The sequence below is a fragment of the Pleurodeles waltl genome, chromosome 10 (assembly GCF_031143425.1).
Source record: "Pleurodeles waltl isolate 20211129_DDA chromosome 10, aPleWal1.hap1.20221129, whole genome shotgun sequence".
NCBI classification, from domain to species: domain Eukaryota; kingdom Metazoa; phylum Chordata; class Amphibia; order Caudata; family Salamandridae; genus Pleurodeles; species Pleurodeles waltl.
Genome location: NC_090449.1, coordinates 571,024,182 through 571,043,134, shown reverse-complemented (window position 1 = coordinate 571,043,134; position 18,953 = coordinate 571,024,182). Strand labels below are relative to the sequence as shown.

General features: G+C 44.9%; 1 protein-coding gene across 3 annotated transcripts in view; it reads left to right on the top strand.

Annotated features, from left to right (window-relative positions):
• The window catches only part of HHATL (hedgehog acyltransferase like), a 337,378-nt gene extending 320,381 nt beyond the window's left edge, over window positions 1-16,997 (top strand). For all 3 annotated transcript variants that reach the window (XM_069211017.1, XM_069211018.1, XM_069211019.1), the window contains exon 12: window positions 16,723-16,997. In XM_069211017.1, coding sequence (XP_069067118.1) covers window positions 16,723-16,844 — 122 coding nt within the window. In that variant the 3' untranslated portion in view covers window positions 16,845-16,997. The remainder of the gene's footprint in view (window positions 1-16,722) is intronic.
• The last annotated feature ends 1,956 nt before the right edge of the window (window positions 16,998-18,953 follow it).

Here is an 18,953-nt window from a genome sequence, read left to right as displayed (position 1 = left end):
TCACTTGTGTGGGTAGGCCTAGTGCCCGCAACAGGAAATGCCCCAAAACACAACATGGACACATCACATTTTCCCAGAGAAAACAGAGCTGTTTTTTGCAAAGTGCCTATCTGTGGATTAAGGCCTCTAGCTCAGCCGGCACCAAGAGTAACATACCAAACCTGTGCATTTTTGAAAACTAGACACCTAGGGGAATCCAAGATGGGGTGACTGGTGAGGCTCTCACCAGGTTCTTTTAACAAGAATCCTTTGCAAACCTAAACATTTGCCTAAAAAAACACCTTTTCCTCACATTTCGGTGATAGAAAGTTCTGGAATCTGAAAGGAGCCACAAATTTCCTTCCACCCGGCCTTCCCCTAAGTCTCCCGATAAAAATGGTACCACACTTGTGTGGGTAGGCCTAGTGCCCGCGACAGGAAACGCCCCAAAACACAACGTGGACACATCACATTTTCCCAAAGTAGACAGAGCTGTTTGTTGAAAAGTGCCTAGCTGTGGATGTTGGCCTCTAGCTCAGCCGGCACCTAAGAAAACCTACCAGAACTGTGCATTTGTGAAAACTAGACACTTAGGGGAATCCAAGATGGGGTGACTTGTGGGGCTCTCACCAGGTTCTGTTACCAAGATTCCTTTGCAAACCTCAAAATTTGGCTAAAAAAAACACTTGTTCCTCATATTTCGGTGACAGAAAGTTCTGGAATCTGAAAGGAGCCACAAATTTCCTTCCAACCAGTGTTCCCCTAAGTCTCCCAATAAAAATGGTACATCTCTTGTGTGGGTAGGCCTAGTGGCCGCTACAGGAAATGCCCCAAAACACAACGTGGACACATTACATTTTCCCAAAGGAAACAGAGCTGTTTGTTGCAAAGTGCCTAGCTGTGGATTTTGGCCTCTAGCTCAGCCGGCACCAAGGGTAACATACCAAACCTGTGCATTGTTGAAGACTAGACACCTAGGAGAATCCAAGATGGGGTGACTTGTGGGGCTCTCGCCAGGTTCTGTTACCAAGAATCCTTTAAAAACCCCAAAATGTGGCTGAAAAAACACTTTTTCCTCACATTTTGGTGAAAGAAAGTTCTGGAATCTGAGAGGAGAAACAAATTTCCTTCCACCAAGGGTTACCCCAAGTCTCCCAATAAAAATGGTACCTCATTTGTGTGGGTAGGTCTAGTGACCGTGACAGGAAATGTCCCAAAACCCATTGTGAACACATCAAATTTTTCCAAAGAAAACAGAGCTGTTTGTTGCAAAGTGCCTAGCTGTGGATTTTGGCCTCTAGCTCAGCCGGCACCTAGGGAAACCTACCACACCTGTGCATTTGTTAAAACTAGACACCTAGGGGAATTCAAGGTGGGGTGACTTGTGGGGCTCTCACCAGGTCCTGTTACCCAGAATCCTTTGCAAACCTCATTAATTTGGCTAAAAAAACACTTTTCCTCACATTTTGGTGACAGAAAGTTCTGGAATCTGAGAGGAGCCACAAATTTCCTTCCACCCAGCGTTCCCCCAAGTCTCACAATAATAATGGTACCTCACTTCTGCGGGTTGGCCTAGTGCCTGCAAACTGAAATGCTCCAAAACCCTACGTGGACACATCAGAATTAACAAATGCAAACAAACTCGTTTTTGTTTTGGGGGGGGGGCACCTGAGTTTTTGGTCCTGGGCTCAGCAGCCATATAGGGAAACCTACCAAACATAAACATTTCGGAAAACTAGACACCCGAGGGAGTTGTGACTTGCGTTGATCCCCCAGTCTTTTCTTACCCAGAATCCATTGCAAACCTCAAAATTTGGCTAAAAAATACTTTTTCCTCACATTTCGATGACAGAAAGTTTCGAACCTGAGAGGAGCCACAAATTTTCTTCCATCCAGTGTTCCCCCAAGTCTCCCGATAAAAATTATACCTCACTTGTGTGGGGGCCAAGGTGCCTGAAACAGAAAAAGGCCAAAAACCTGCAGAGATTGAGGGGATAGCACAGGGAGTTGATAAGCATATATTTTTATTTTATACATCTTTAGGCTGACTCTGCTCTGGAGATCCACACAAGTGAGGTATTATTTTACTTGGGAGACTGAGGGGAATGCTGGGGAGTAGGAAATTTGTGCCAGAGCGGTGATCCTACAAAGAAAAGTGAGGAAAATATGCTTTTTTAAGCATATTTTGAGGTTTGCAGAGGAGTCTGGGTAAGAACATGTTGGGGAATCCATGCAAGCCACACCTCCTTGTAGTCATTGGGGTGTCTAGTTTTAAAAAAATGTCTGGGTTTCGTAGGTTTCCCTAGAAACACCTGGGACCAAAAACATAGGTGCCCCCTCCCGCAAACACAGGTAGTTTTGGAAAATATATCATTTTGATGTGTCCACGTACTTCTGCGATGTTGCAAACACTAAACTTGTGAAAAGAAACGCACTTAGGTTATGTTAAAAAGACCCCTCACACACCAACAAAGTTGGTGGCATGCTTCATCATCGGGGTCTCACCTGAGACACCTAACATGTCACAGGTGTGCTGCAGTGCCTGATTACAGCGGAGCAGGTTTTGTCATTTTTACCACACTTACTGGTTGGATTTGGCATGAGGGTGAGTGTTGGTTCAGTAGATTACATTTTATTAACAAGACATTTCCCAAAAATGAAATGCACTGTTAATAACTGATAGGCCAAAAAACTGAACAAATGACTCACAGCTTGTGAGCTGTAAAGCCCCGTCAAGGCACCAACTGCTTTACAGTCCATTCACACACCTTTCATACATGACATGCACAAGACCATTCATGCCGCCAGTTACGGGCCGAGCACATTACAATACTTGCATCGACAGACAGCGCCACTCAAGGGCCCATCACTTACATACGCCCACATGCCTGATACAGCAATCACACTAGCTGATGGGAGTGTGTGGACTGACGTTTGGCTGGCACCGCCAGCCAAGCGCCACTCCACACACCGCCAGCCAAGCGCCACCCCAAGCACACTGCCAGCCAAGTGCCACCCCACGCACACAGCCAGCCAAGTGCCAGTCCACACACACCGCCAACCAAGTGCCACCACACCGCCAGCCAAGCGCCACTCCACGCACATCGTCAGCCAAGCACCACCCCACGCACACCACCAGCCAAGCACCACTCCACGCACATCGCCAGCCAAGTGCCACCCCACGTACACAGCCAGCCAGGCACTACCCCACACACGCTGCCAGCCAAGCACCACTCCACACACACCGCCATCACTTTTATTTGTTTTTTAACAACAAGGAAACCACTAACTAATTATAAAAAAAAGGTACAAAACTACAAACACAAAAGCCCTAACTGAAAACATGACAGAAATGTGAAATTGAACATCTGAAAATATAAAACAGACAGTTTACTCTCACGGTATTTCCCCCAATTTTTTTTGGGTGTGGTAACTCCTGAAACAGCCGGCCACACACAACCCTGGCTTTGAAGGGCAATCGGGGCAGTACATCTGGCTCTCCCTCCAGATATCTCTTCGGGCACATACTCTACATTTCTTAGTGGGCAAGTCTTTTTTGGAAGTGGGAGGAATGTGATCTGGAAAGTGGCGATCTTTCAATCTAGCCACATCCACCACTGCTACTCTGGGAACTCTTGCCTGTTCCACCACAATAACAAATTTCATCCTTGACTCAGGTGAACAATCCTTGAACACAATAAAAGCATTAAAAGTTGTCAAGTGACATAAATGTATGTTCAACTTTTTATACCACACGTAAGACTTACAAAGAGCAGTGTAAGATTCCAACCTCTGATTTACTCTATCAACACCACCCATGTGCTTATTGTAGTCCAAAATGCACCCAGGTTTGCGCACTTCGGCAACGTACCCCAAACAGCCACAGGGGAAGTACTCTCATCATGGATGGTAGTTAGCATGTACACATCCCTCCTGTCTGAAAATTTCAGAGCTAGCAGCTCATTATTTCACAAGGCACTGCACTGTCCTCTCTCAAGTTTTTTACAGACAAGCTCCCTTGGATAGCCTTTCCTGTTAGAACGGATTGTGCCACAAGCAACAGTGTCCACTCTAAACAACTCCTTGAACAACTGCACTCTAGTGGAGAAATTATATACGTACAAATGGTGACCTTTGTTAAACAGTCGTCTACCAAGTTCCCACACAATTTTCTCGGTAACTCCAAAAGTGGGCGGACAACCAGGGGGGTCAATAATGGAATCCCTGACAGCATATACAATTTAATTCCATACCATTCCCTCTTGCTAGGAATGCACTTCTTAAAAACCAAACCCCCCCCCTTGAACAGGACCAAAGACTCATCGTCCACACTTATCTCTTTGCCTGGAACATACACCTCTGAAAAACGATCTACAAATGATCAAGGACAGGCCTAATCTTAAAAAGACGGTCACAATCAAGGTGATCTCATATCAAGGCTAAATCATTGTCAATAAAATGCAGCATCCGAAGAAGAAGCAAATAGCGATTACGAGTCATGGTTGCAGGAAATATAGCCATTGCCATCAAGGGACTAGTAGACCAATAAAAAGCCAGTAATGGTTTCCTTATCAACCCGATCAAAAAAGTCAAACCTAAAAACTTTTTCATCTCTTCCAGATTTGTGGGAACCCACTGGGTAGCTCTAGACTAAGGCCTAAGTCTGGCAGCGTTGTCCCTCAAACATTGCTCCGCATACAAATTAGTCTGCTCAACAATCTCTTCCAAAAATACATAATCCATAAACAAGTGAAAGAAATTGACTGGCAAAAAGGTTTCCGTATTGACTCTACACCCTTGGAGACCAGTAAATGCAGGTAACTGTGGCTGCTCCATGCTTGGGGCAATCCAGGTGTCAGGCCTTCCAATGGGAAACCATTCAGCCCCAGGCTGCTGCACTCTTGGCACATCAATGTCCTCCTCTAAAACAGGCCCTTCATCTGCACTGAGAGTGGCTTCCTCATCTGAAGAATCCTCTAGGACAGAAAACTCACTGCCAGAATATCTCACTTCTTCCTCTGCTCAGATGCAGAGTCAGACTCAGAATCATGGTCAGAAGACGACTCAAAAAGCATGCCAACAACCTGCTGAGCGGTCACTCTGTGGCTAGCCATGATCCTTTCTAACAAATGTATTGCCAACAACCAGCACTGTCTAAAATAAGTAGTAAACAGAGTGTAGTTTTATCACAAAGAGTTATGTACTAAAAAACTATACCACTCACTTGCCTGAAAAAACTAGACTCACCAGCAACTACTCTGCACAGACACAGCAATCACCAGTGATATCCCACTAAAATGAAAACAGAAAAAAGCAAATTAGACATAAGACAACACAAATATCATTGTGCACAAATCTAAGGACAATTTCACACACAATCCTGCATTTAGTACACCACCTACAAACATGTCATTCATGCATGTCAACAATACTCCTTTGGAATAAATTGCTTTTACTTACCTAGAACATGCAACTATGCAAACCACAGGACAGCTACTGCCAAAACCGCAAGGATCCACAGCAAAGGAAGCAAAAGCTTTGAACTAGAACAAAAAGAAGAAGTAAACTGTTATAATCACAAATACAAATACTTCGCCAGTTGACAAACAACCCGCCACCAAGAACTTACACATTTTCCCTAGTGCCTAAGTGGCTTCTGCCCCCCTTGGGGGCAGATGGGCCTAAAACAAAAAAGGCCGACCTGCCCCCTAAAGGGGCAGAAATAGCCATCAGTAATGTGCCCCCTTTGGGGGTGACCCTTGCCAAAGGGGCCACACCCTGCATACAAAACACTCACACACAAGATCCCTGGTCCCTAAGTGGATTCTGCCCCCCTTGGGGGCAGATGGGCCTAACAAAATAGACCGATCTGCCCCGAAGGGGGCAGAAATGGCCAACAGTTCTGTGCCCCCTTTGGGGGGCGACCCTTGCCAAAGGGGGCACCCCCAGCAGAAAAAAAATCTAAAGGGAACAAAACAAAATAATTTCCCTGACGTCTTGGTGGCTTCTGCCCCCTTTGGGGGCAGATGGGCCTAAAATAAATAGGCTTATCTGCCCCCAAGGGGGGCAGAAATGGCCAACAGCTCTGTACCCCCTTTGGGGGGGGGGCAACCCTTACCAAAGGGGGCAGCCCCCAGCACAAAACAACAAAGGGAAACAAAACAAAAAAATAGGCCCATTGACCCCCAACGGGGGGCAGAAATGGCCAACACTAATTTCACCTCTTGGGGGCGACCCTTGCCCAAGGGGTGCCCCTAAGACCCAAAACACACACACACAACACACAATGCCTGGGGCCTAGTGGGTTTCGACCCCCCGTGGGTGAGATCAGCCAAAAACTTGGTAGATCTAGCCAAGGGGAGGCCGAAACATATAAAAAATATTGCCCTCAGGGCAACAACCCTTGCCTAAGGGGTCGCTGCCTGAAATCAATATAAACAATATAATCCCTGGTTTCTAGTGGGTTTCGACCACCCCTGGGGGCAGATCGGCTGAAAAAAAATGGCCGATCTGCCCCCAGGGGGCAGAAACACGGATTGTATATTGCCCCCAGGGGAGCGACCCTTGCCCAAGGGGTCCCTCCCCCAAAAAACGAAACTAAGATTCCGGGGGTGTAGTGGAGGATTCCTGCTCCACGAGCAGGAATCCATTGAAAACAGGCACAGGGGGAAAGGAAAAACTCTTTCCTTTCCCCCTGTGTCTGTTTTCCCCCCAAAAAAAACCCAAAAGAGAAGGACTCACCTTTGATGTGTCCTCTGTTCTCAACGCGCTGGAAGCAAATGGCTTCCTGCACGTCCTCAGCAGCATTTAATGACGTTGGCGTGCAGTGAGCCACCTGACGTCATCAGATTGCCAACGGGGGTGTGGGAGGAAACCATGTGCCAGGACGAGACCAGCTCGCCCCAGGCACCCAGGGGGTTAACACTGCTATCCAGTGCTAAAGTGCAAGTGCTCCTGTGTAACATGTATGTGTAATTGGCTTTCCATGATTGGCATATTTCATTAACTAGTAAGTCCCTAGTACAGTGCACTACAAGTGCCCAGGGCCTGTAAATCAAATGCTACTAATGGGCCTGCTGCACTGGCTGTGCCACCACATTAGTAGCCCTGTAAACATGGCTCAGACCTGCTACTGCAGTGTCTGTGTGTGCAGTTTTAAACTGCCAATTCGACTTTCCAAGTGTATCCACTTGCAGGCCTAAACCTTCCCTTTTTATACATGTAAGGCACCCTAAGGCAGGCCCTAGATAGCCCCATGGGCAGGGTGCCGTGTATGTTAAAGGTTGGACATGTACGTACGTGTTTTACATGTCCTGACAGTGAAATACTGCCAAATTCGGTTTTCAACTGTTGCAAGGCCTATCTCTCTCACAGGTTAATATGGGGGCTGCCTTTAAATGTTATTAAAGCGCCGATTCCCTTTGGGAACAGATAGACATGTGGAAGTTTGGGTCTCTGAACTCACAATTTAAAAATACATCTTTTAGTGAAGATGGTTTTTAGATTGTGTGTTTGAAAATGGCACTTTTAGAAAGTAAAGCACTCCGTCCATCATCCTTTTGTGTTGCTGAAGTTGCCCTAAGTGGGAAGGGTATGCCCAGATATGGGTGCCGTGCTCACGGTGCTACTGGATTCAAGCTAGCCTGCCTGATGAAGGATGATACCCTGAAACCGGTCCCAGGATGCTTGTTTCCGGTCCAGGGAGGATCTCGCCTGGTAGTGTGGACTGGAATATTGCCATTGAGGAACAGGGTCAAGACTGATTTGCATATGGCTGGGACCAAATTGGGGTGGCATAGTGAGCAAAAGAACGATGGAGTAAACCCAGATCTGTGACTGGGGGTGAGTGTTTGCATTGTTCAGCACTCCGTCCATCATTCTTTTGTGTTGCTAAAGTTGCCCCAAGTGGGAAGGATATGCCCAGATGTGGGTCCCGTGCTCACTGAGCTACTGGATTCAAGCTGGCCTGGCTGATGAAGGGTGGTACTCTGAAACCGGTTCCAGGATGCTTGTTTCTGGTCCAGGGAGGACCTGACCTGGCAGTTTGGACTGGACTGTTCTGATGAGGAACAGGGTCAAGACTGATTGCATATGGATGGGTCCAAACTGAGGTGGCATAGTGAGCAAAAGAACAATGGATTAAACCCAGATCTGTGACTGGGCGTGAGTGTCTGCATTGTTCAGCACTTCATCCATCATCCTTTTGTGTTGCTACTTTTAGAAAGTAGGCATTTTCTTGCATAAACCATTTTGTGACTCTACCTGTTTGTAGATTTCCTGTCTGGGTCAGTTTGACAGTTGAGCTGTTTGCACCTCTCTCTAGACAGTGACACAAAGGGAGCTGGGGTGTAGCCTGCATAGCCTGATGAGCGATATGTGCTGGGAGAGAGGGTAGGAGTGGTCACTTATACCTGAAAGGGCTGTGCCTGCCCTCACACAATGCAGTCTCCAACTCCCTGGTGTGTGTCTGGCAAGGCAGGATCTTAAAAACAACAGAGACTTCTCTTTGAAGAAGGCCTACTTCAAAGGCAGAAAGGGGTATAAGAAGAGCACCCAAAACCCCTGAAAATCAGATCACTTCTGGAATCAAGAGGAACTTCTGCCAAGGAGAAGAGCTGAAGAGCTGAGGAGAAGTGCTGCCCCTGCCTGTGACTGTGCTTTGTTGGGCTATCCTACAGTTGCTGCTTCCGCCTGTGAAAGGGGACCAAGACTGGACTTTGTTGTACATTCCTGCTTGAGAAGAATCTCCAAGAGCTCGAACTGAGCTTATCTCCTGCCAGCACCGGGACACTCTGCTGAGACTCCTGCCCTGCCAAGTGGTCCCCTATTCAGTTCCTGGGCCCTTGAAAGGTGAAGTTGGCAGACGAGAGCTGAAAATCCACGAACAGACTGCTGTGCGGGGGAATTTTCGACGCATCTTCAATGACGCGGCTGATAAATGACGTGCCGCCGGCTTCGCGGCTGAAATCAACTCCCCACATGCATCTTGGCTGGAAGATCGACACAAAGCGGCTGGAGAAACGAAGCTCAATAACCACTAACAGAGGCTGATAATGATGCAAACCCCACGCAGTCAACCCGACTATGCATGGATCCGAGGTGCCCCATCCTGAAATCGACACATCTCTCTCTTGCAAGGAAGAACAATGACGCATTGCCGACCTACCCGGAGAAGGAAACGACACACGGACTCACTTGTGAGTAAGGAATTGACGCATCGCTGACTTTTCCAATGCACATTCGCTGGTGCGGCTTTATTTTTTACGCTAACCAGGTACTTTGTGTAACAACAGCATTCTCACAGTTTTCTAAGGATTAAGGCCCAGATGTACGAATGTCCTGAATTGTGACTCGCAAGGGGGTCGCAAAGGCCCACCTCATTAATATTAATGAAGTGGGTCGCAATTTGCGACCCCCTTGCGACTCGCAGCACTCACAGGGATGGTGGCCTGCTGGAGACAGCAGACCACCATGTCTGTGACTGCTTTTAAATCAATCAGTTCTTTTTTTTGTAATGCAGCCCATAGGACCACTGCCTGCTCTGAGAAAATGTTTTCCAGGCCATTCAAAAAGGGGAAGGGGTCCCCAGGGGACCCCTTCCCTTTTGTGAATGGATTACCACCAGTGTGACACTGGTGGTAACTACGATTGCTTTGCGACCACGTTCGCGGTCACAAAGCAATGCAGCATAGCGCTGCAACTTGCGAATAGGAAGGGGAACATCCCTTCCTATTTGCGACTCGCAGTCCCGTTTTGCGAGTCAGTAACCAGGTTACCGACACGCAAAACGGGAATTGGGCATCGCGATGTGGGTTTTGCACATCACAAACAGCAAAATTTGCTGTTTGCGACGTGAAAAACCTTTACTACATCTGGCCCTAAGACTCTTATTCTAAAAAAAAATTATATCTTGACTTGTGTTTGTTGGATTTTTGTTGTTTTGGTCTTGCTTTGTTTAGATAAATATCCATTTTTCTAAACCTGTGTTGTGTCATTTAGTAGTGTTTTCACTGTATTACTGTGTGTGTTGGGACAAATACTTTACACATTGCTTCTGAAGTTAAGCCTGCCTGCTCATGCCAAGCTACCAAGCGGGTAAGCAGGGGTTAACTGAGGGTGATTCTCCTTTACCCTGACTAGAGTGAGGGTCATTGCTTGGACAGTGGGTAACCTGATTGCCAACCAAAGACCCCATTTCTAACAGGCACCAACACTCATGTTAGGGGATTGGATTTATTTTTCATCATCAGACTTTGATCCATGAGCAAGAAAGCGAAAGGCGGAGAGGAAGAAAAAAGAGGAAGAGAAACATATGAAAACAGTGACAAAACAGAGAAAGTAAGGATGGAATAGAATGTACAGGAGTGAGATAAAGAGACAGGAAGTACAAGATGGTGTAATCAAGAGAAATATGGATGAATCAAGGCTAGGCAGCCTTGGTATTCAGCAACAGTAGAATTTGGCAGCACTGACAACAGGTGCCTAAGACATTTTTTGAGATGGTCATTAATTCACACCTGTTCATTAATTCATAATTAAAAAAAACAGTTTATTTGGGATAGCACCACATGGACTTCTGTAGAGGGACAACAAGACCCACGATCACGGCTGGGGGGCCAGGCAGAGCCAGAAAGGACCCCTTTTCTCTCATGCTTTGAATCACTTGAGGGGTCCCGCAGCACAGGGAGTGCCACATGGACTTCTGCTGAGGGACTACAAGTCCCAGGATCATGGCAGAGGGGGCAGGAAGAGCCAGAACACTGTCTTTTTCCCTTTTGCTCCTAAGTGCTAGAGGGGGTGCCACATCGTGGGGAGTGCCACATGGACTTCTGCTGAGGGTCTACAAGTGCCAGGATCACAGCAGCGGAAGCAAACGTGCCTTATCCCTCGCCCTGTAAAGCGCTTGAGGGATCCTGCAGCATGGGTCCGTTGGAGCCTAGAGGAGGCTGGGCTGGGCCTCCCCCTAACATTTGTTTTTTTAAGGACCTCCCACACTACAAATAAGAGTGTTGCCTTCCATTTTGATTTTCTTTAGTTTACCTGATACTTTGCTGTGGGTCCTTTTTAAAGTCTTACTGTGTTACCTTACTGTTTCTGGTTTCCATGGCTTTATGCCACTGATCATTTTCTGCTGTAGGCTTGGTCCGCTGGCGTTTACAGCTCTTTAGTGCTTCATTACAGCCTTGGGATATGGGCAAGCGCAAGTTGTTCCCGATGCTTTGTGTCCAGACACACCAGTGCAGTGGACCCAACATATTAACTTACTTGACCTCTGCTTTTCTCAATTGTGCCAACTTTTTCCGGGAACAGTTTTTTTCCACAATCAAATTTCTTGCTGTCTCTTCTGGCTTAACCTCTTCTATTTTAGTCTTCAAGGTGCTCTGAGATTCCAGCAGTTATAATAATACTTTCTGTGGCACTTTTTTTGGGCGGGTGATTCTGCACCCAATACTAATGGTTTGTGCTTGCGGGGGGGGGGGGGGGGGGGGGATGGCTGCCGAAGATCATTGTTGCAGAATCCCCTGGGATAAGGTTGTTCTCAGGCAATTCTATTCCGAATTGTTCAGTGCCTGCTCCAGGGAGTACAAGCCTGGATGATCGAGCCCTGGTAGAGCTAATACTGAAATCCTTTGTTAACATCTCCTATAAAGCAAATTGTATTCTTACAACAACTACCTGTGGTGCTCCAGTCCAATGCTAATGGTTTGATTCCTTTTGCCCCATTTCTCACAAAAAAACTTCTGAAAGCCATAAAGGAGAAGCCTAGGGACAAAGTTCTTTCCTGCTACCGATATTGCAACAAAGCTATTAAGAAATGGAAATCCGAGCTGAATTTAGAGGCGTGGGAAAACCTAATGGTGTCTAGTTTTACTAGAGAACTCCAAATTTGGGTAAATCATTAATAGTCCCATTTTTGCATTACTAATAGGAAGTTCCATATCACAACACAATACCCTGGAATTCTGGCTGAGCATTTTGCTGCCATTTACAATGCCCCCGATTAAACCTGTTCCCTTGATATTCAGCTGGATAACAACACGCTGTCTTCCCGCTTGAAGCCTCTGTTGACTTTTAGTTGGGGGAAGGTCAGAGATGCCATCAATGACCTGCCCAACAATAAAGCTCCTCGCCCAAATGCAGTCCCACTTTTCTTATGCAAGTCTAATATCGACCAATTGAACCTGCTTTTAACACTTTGTATTAACACTGCCATTAGACATCAAATTCCATCTTTATGGTCCAATTCAGTAATTGTGCCGGTCTTTAAAAAGGAACATAAAGATGGCCCTCATTTATATTACCCTATCTCTTTGGTCTGCTCTAAGGTCAAGGTGATAGGGAGAATGCTACTGAATAGATCGACCACGCTGGTCAGAGGTCACTGTGTCCTGACTGGCTTTCAATATGGTTTTCAACCCGGTAAGGTATCAGTGAACCAATGTTTGAACCTCTATCTACTCATAACCAAATAAATCAAGCCAAATGATGCATCACTTCATTTGGGGTTCATGTATTTGAGCTCAGCCTTTGACAGGGTAAATAGGGCCTCACTTTGAAATATTATTCTGGCATTGGTGACTGACAAATCCATCATTGCTTCTTACATGATTTACATTTGGACCTCACTAATTCTCTGCATAAAGGGCCTATGGGGGCTTCCACAACGAAGTTTGCTCTGAAAAAATGTTTTAGACAGGGCTGCATACTAGTTCATGTTTTATGTACGTTGTATGTCAATAATCAAGACAAGGTTTTATCAGCGTCAGGGCGAGAACTAACACGGTGAGTGGTTGTGTAATGCCTGTATCACCTTATGGTCATGACGCTGTCCTGATTTCTAGAATTGCTTTAGTTCTCCAAAGGCTCCTGGAAAGCTTTGTAGAATTTATGGATAGCATTCAGCTTAACACCGAATACTCCAAATCTAAGATTATGATGATTGGTCCAACAATATTAAGAGCAGATCCCTCTGTATTTAAGGTAATAAGCTTAGCAAAGTGAAGATGTTCCCCTATCTTGGGAACCTCATAGATTTCTCTATTAGTTGGTCTGCATTGGTTAGCGCTAGAACTCATGCATTTGCTAGAAGCATTGCCTCGATTATCGATTTTTTCGATTTTGCTTCAAGGTTAGGGCACAGATGGGTTGTTGCTTAGGATTTACTAGGCCAAGAGTCTTGCCATAGCTTCTTACAGCAAGGTTTGGAGGTATACCAATTTGTCTTAACTACAAATAACAGAGAATATGTTTCTAAAGCATGTGCTCGCACTGCCCTCTGGCACGCCTATCTATAATGTCCGTGAAGAACTAGGGATGGGCTTTGTCTCTGACTTAATTCAACTTCGCCCCTTGTTTCTATGTTATTTTGATTTAGCTCAAGAATGAACTTGAGTTTAACAGATTATTCATTAAAGATTGTGTAAGTCTTGATCATGCCAATAGAATTCTGTGGCTTAATTACGTCAAGGACTGTTTTCACAAATTAGGAAGTCCTTAGCAGTTTCATTACCCAGAATCCACTGTCAAGATGGATGTAGCTTGGGTCAAGAGTGCCTTCTTGCCGTTAAGCATGGATGAAAGAGAATCAAGGGGCATATTTATACTCCGTTTGCGCCGGAATTGGATCGTTTTTTTTGACGCAATTTCGACGCAAAACTAACTCCATATTTATACTTTGGCGTTAGACGCGTCTAGCGCCAAAGTCCATGGAGTTAGCGTCATTTTTTAGCGTGGACACCTACTTTGCGTTAATTATATGCAAGGTAGGCGTTCCCGTCTAAAAAATCGAGTCCGAGGCATGTGCGTCGGATTTATACTCCCGGGCAAAAATCACGCCCGGGAGTGGGCGGGTCAAAAAAAATGACATACGGCCGCTTTTGCACCGTTTTTTAGCGCCTGCAAAAGGCAGGCGTTAAGGGACCTGTGGGCTCTGAAGGAGCCCAGAGGTGCCCTCCCATGCCCCCAGGGACACCCCCTGTCACCCTTGCCCACCCCAGGAGGACACCCAAGGCTGGAGGGACCCATCCCAGGGACATTAAGGTAAGTTCAGGTAAGTGCTTTTTTAAAAAGAAATTTGTGGCATAGGGGGGCCTGATTTGTGCCCCCCTACATGCCACTATGCCCAATGACCATGCCCAGGGGACAGAAGTCCCCTGGGCATGGCCATTGGGCAAGGGGGCATGACTCCTGTCTTTGCTAAGACAGGAGTCATTTCTATGGGGGTTGGGAGTGAAAAAAAAATGGCGCAAATCGGGTTGAGGCGAAAAAATTGCCTCAACCTGACTTGCCCCATTTCTTGACGCCCAAGCCCCATATCCCCCTACGCCGGCGCTGCCTGGTGTACGTCGTTTTTTTTAACGCACACCAGACGGCGCCGGCGGCTAACGCCGGCTAACGTCATTCAATAAATACGGCACCCGCATGGTGCTTCAGAATGGCGTTAGCCGGCGCTAATTTTTTTGGCGCAAAACTGCGTTGGCGCAGTTTTGCGTCAAAAAGTATAAATATGGGCCCTAGTGCCTTGTCCATTCCTTCTGTTAGATGTAATGTTTCAAACCACTCTGAAACCATTTCTAAGTTATGGTATATTGAATAGCCATTGTTTCTCGCTAAACTGTTTCCCCTTCCGTCTAATACACGTCAGTTAGAAATGCCCCATGAATCGGATCAGACCGTGTTTTCTGTCTGTGTGATGGTATGTCTGTTTAAGATACTATGCACTTTTTTCTATGTCCATTTTATTATTGCATGCACAAAAGATTTTTTAAACTAATATTGGCGAATCGGAAGAACTTGCTATCATGTTGCTTGTTTCTTAAATACTGCGGTCAAAATGAGGAACTCGATGATTTTAGACTGATATTCTGATTTAGGTGTTTTTATACACTTTATTGTGTATTCTATATGCAGTTCGGGAGGTCAACTGTGGGATCTGTTTTTAATGAAATTGTGTTCTAACAGTGTCAAACTGTTCTTAGCACTTTTTATGGTTTATATGTTTTAAACTGAATAGAGTATTTGAGAATACTGGTTTCCTTATATGCTGAGAGGATGGCACAGTGAGACAAATACTCACCGCTGGCAGAATGAGCCTTCAATCCTCACGTAGGTTGATAAATTGGGTACCATACATTCAGCAATGATAACATCTGTTACTTCAACGTGCCTAGAAGTAGCAGAAGTGCAGTATAAATAAATACATATAACACAAGTCATTTTAGGATCTATATTTAATTCTATAAGGGGCAGTGAAGAAGAAAAATAATGGGACACGTCCATATGGAGTGACCGTTGAAAGTGGGGTCTTGTGTCTGACTGTGCCAACCACTGGTGACCGGTCTAGTAGCTTATGGAGGCCTGTGTCCCTGGGGAATAGGATTCATAGGGCACCACTGATAACTTGGAGGATGGTTGCTCCTGTGGTGTAGTGATTCTGAAACCAGATGGTTGTCTTTATGGATCTGAAGCAGTTCAGTAACATTCTTGTATCACTTCTTTGATTTTGCCAAGAAAAGGAAGGTCTGTAAAACAGTGTTGCTCTGCTGTACCTAGCCAGAGTGCACGCTGTCCAAAGGAACCATCACCCTGCACTTCTGGACACACGAGTCAATACATTTTATATTAGATAATAAACCACCTCAAAATTAACACAAACCCACAGCTCTTACTGAACAAATTACATCTGATGCTGTGAGTAAATGTTTGTACATAGTAGGAACTGGAGCCTCTGTAGCTTTTGATCACTTTGTGACAGCGCAAAAAGTGCAGGTTTACATAAAATAGCACAATGCAGGGCAGCAGCAAGCGTGTCTGCTGGGTGTTGCATATGGGGGAGAGAAAGGATGCTTAGCGCTACCCACATACCTTTGCACCATAGTTCAATAGTGTGTGCGTAATATCTAGCAGAAGTTTTGTGATGGAATGTTTCATTTCCAGTAAACATCCTATGCTTAGATCATTTTTTGAACATTTCACACACTGGATGTGTGCTGTGCATGACTGGCAGCGTGGGAGCGCCAGGGTACCACCCAATGTAGCATAAAGCAGGGCAAAGAACCATTAGTGGTAATTTAAGGGCAACCTCCAGTGCAAAACAGTTAATACTTTATAAACACTTTTCACTACTTTGCATCACTTTATGTGATTTGAACAGTATTGAAAAATGTATCTCAAAATGTACATTTGCCATGTTTTGCGCATAGACCCCCCCACGCACCCTACCCAAAATACCTTCTGAGCGGTATTTATAGTGTTTCAGTGTGCAATGTGTAAAACAATCGCATGTGGCATCCTAACCGTTATGTGCTTGACGAGCCGAGACTCTTTCTTAGAAATATACCTTTCATAAAATCTCGAAATTACTACTTTTTGATGAAGAGCAGCTATTTTACAAACGAAATTCATTGCCTAAGGGCACCACACCTTGCACAGCGCTAATGAGATACATTATTAGGAGTCACAACTAAATAAACAGATGCATTAAAATCATAGCTTAAATGACTGTGCTTGCTGGACGTTTGCTTTTAATGTGATTAAATGAATGTTTTCTCTTGGTTAAACGGACCTTATTGGTCAGGCTGCGTTCAGAGATAATATAGCCCTATCACTGTCTTTGAACCCATCAAAACCTGGCAGAGATAGGGTTTAGTAATTGATTAACTAAATCGATAATTATGTAAGGTCAACCATTTTTTCTGAGCTTGTGGTCTATATTGTGACACGTTCTTGTCTTGCCTTCTTCAGGTTTCCCTATTAGCACCCTGTCCATCTGGTTCATCACCTACTGCGGCGTTCAGCTGATCAAGGAGAGGGAACGAACTCTGGCTCTGGAGGAGGAGAAAGCCGAGAAGCAGAAGATCTCATAAAAGGGCCAATCACGGTTGGTGCTTCATTGGCTCCAGAAGTCCTTTGATGACGAGTTCTTAAGCGTCTCACAATCTTGAACTATATAAAAAATGTACAAAGTCACATGTGAAAAATAGATCTACTTTAAATAAAGATTTTCTATATGACATTGATTGGAGAGATACAAGTGTGATCACAAATCCAGAAGACCACCTGCCTGTTTGTCAAACAGTAGGTTTGTAATGGGTTCCACCTCACATTTCACTCTTTTACTAATTTTACTGTTTGCTTTTGTTGGCATAGCTGATTTACTATTACTAGTTTGGAAGATTGGAGATTACCTGAATACCAACATGCATGTTTGGTTGGAGTGTTCATGGTGTTTCCTCCTCCCTCTTCTACTGCTCCGTCTGAATGACCATGGCCCTTCTACAGGCAAGATCCAGAATTTCTGTCGCTTCTGGCTCTTTCCCTTGCTATACTACCTTTTGCCTTTGGATATCCAAATTTGCAAAGAAGGCTTCACCAGCTTTAAGTGTGTTTTTTAAAAAACTTAATCAACTCCACAAAGTACAACATGAAGTACATTTTATTTTGGTAAAAAAGATTCTGTTAATGTTTAAAGTTTTTATGGGAAAAATCCAAAGAAAAATATTTTCTTAAAGAAATCTCTCCCACATATTCTTTTTTTTCAACACTGAATTAAAATTATTTTTTTTTCCACTAAATTACACAGCTTCGGAATAGAAATCTTGTATCGATTTATGGTTCTGTCTCCTTTGTTCCCCGAATTCTGAGACTTATTTCATATTTCAAAGAGAAGTAATCCCTTTCACTTTCACATGTTTCTAAGCAGCCTTGAACAAAAATGTATGACATCACTTCTTAGAAATATTTTTTAATCTGAAAGGTTAAGGGCAGATTCTATGTTATGCTGTTTGCATAAGGCGGTGGAACTCTGGCTGCAGCACAACTGCGAGCAATAAGCAGACAGAAACGTTGAAAGAATTTTCAGCACTCCACAAAGTACAATTTTGTAAGCTGGAGCTTTTGTACCGAAATAAGACCAATTGTTTACATTTTTTCAGTAACTTTGTGCCATCAACAAGTGCTACCCTAAGTCTTCTACCTTGCCTTACATATTGGACGTGGCAGCCTTGTAGGCATTTGAGTAGGAGTTATATCTAGGGGTCGGCTATTGTAGTATGGCTTTACATAATATCCTGCAGTGGGTATACTTGCAATCATTTGGAGTAGGGTATTAAGTGCATGCACCATTAGCTCAAGCTTTGAGCCCAGATTTACAACGATTTTGTGTTAGGTGAGAGTCACTTTCGTGGCTCAGCCCTCAACGCCCACCCCCCAAAGTCCTTTTTGGTATTTACTAAGCCGTGAAAAGTTGATTTGTGTGGGGTGCTTTAGTAAACACAAAGTAGCGCAAAGCCAACTCAGAGCATAGCGCTGCCTTGCTACACTTTGGCCCATATTTATACTTTTTTAGCGTCGCATTTGCACCGCTTTTTGACGCAAAAGCAGTGCAAACTTACGTTTGCGCCGCTTTTGCGTCAAAAAGCGGCACAAATGCAGCGCTAAGAAAGTATAAATATGGGCCTTTGTGTCAAGTAGGTGCTACATGGGTGGAACATCCACCCACATACTTTGACACAAAACCAGATTGATAAAGGCTTGTAAATGTAAGTTTGCTTCAAAATGGTGTGCCTACCCCACAGAGGGGTAACAAGGAGAAACATAATTTTTCCCCTAGTTGCTTCCTCTTTCCTTGTGTGTAGAAGAAGAACATGCCTTTAAGGATTGCTTTTGTGCAGGAAGGTATCCCTTCCTGCAAAAAACAATCCTGCCCATAACGCAGGCACCTTTGCACCATAGTGCAAGGGTCCCAGCTCTGCAGTAGGCAGCTGATAGTAGTCCAGCTCTGGTAGAGAGGGGAAGTGAGCATAACTAAGTGCATATGGTGCATTTCTGTTCTCTCCCCTTCAAGCAGCGCACCGCAGCAAGATGCTGTGCTGCATTTTATGAGTGAAAAGTAAATATGGTCCTTAGAGCCTGTGTGTTGAATAATGTGTGTTAAATCATGTGGTAAAACATGATGTACAGGATTGGTGAAGCTT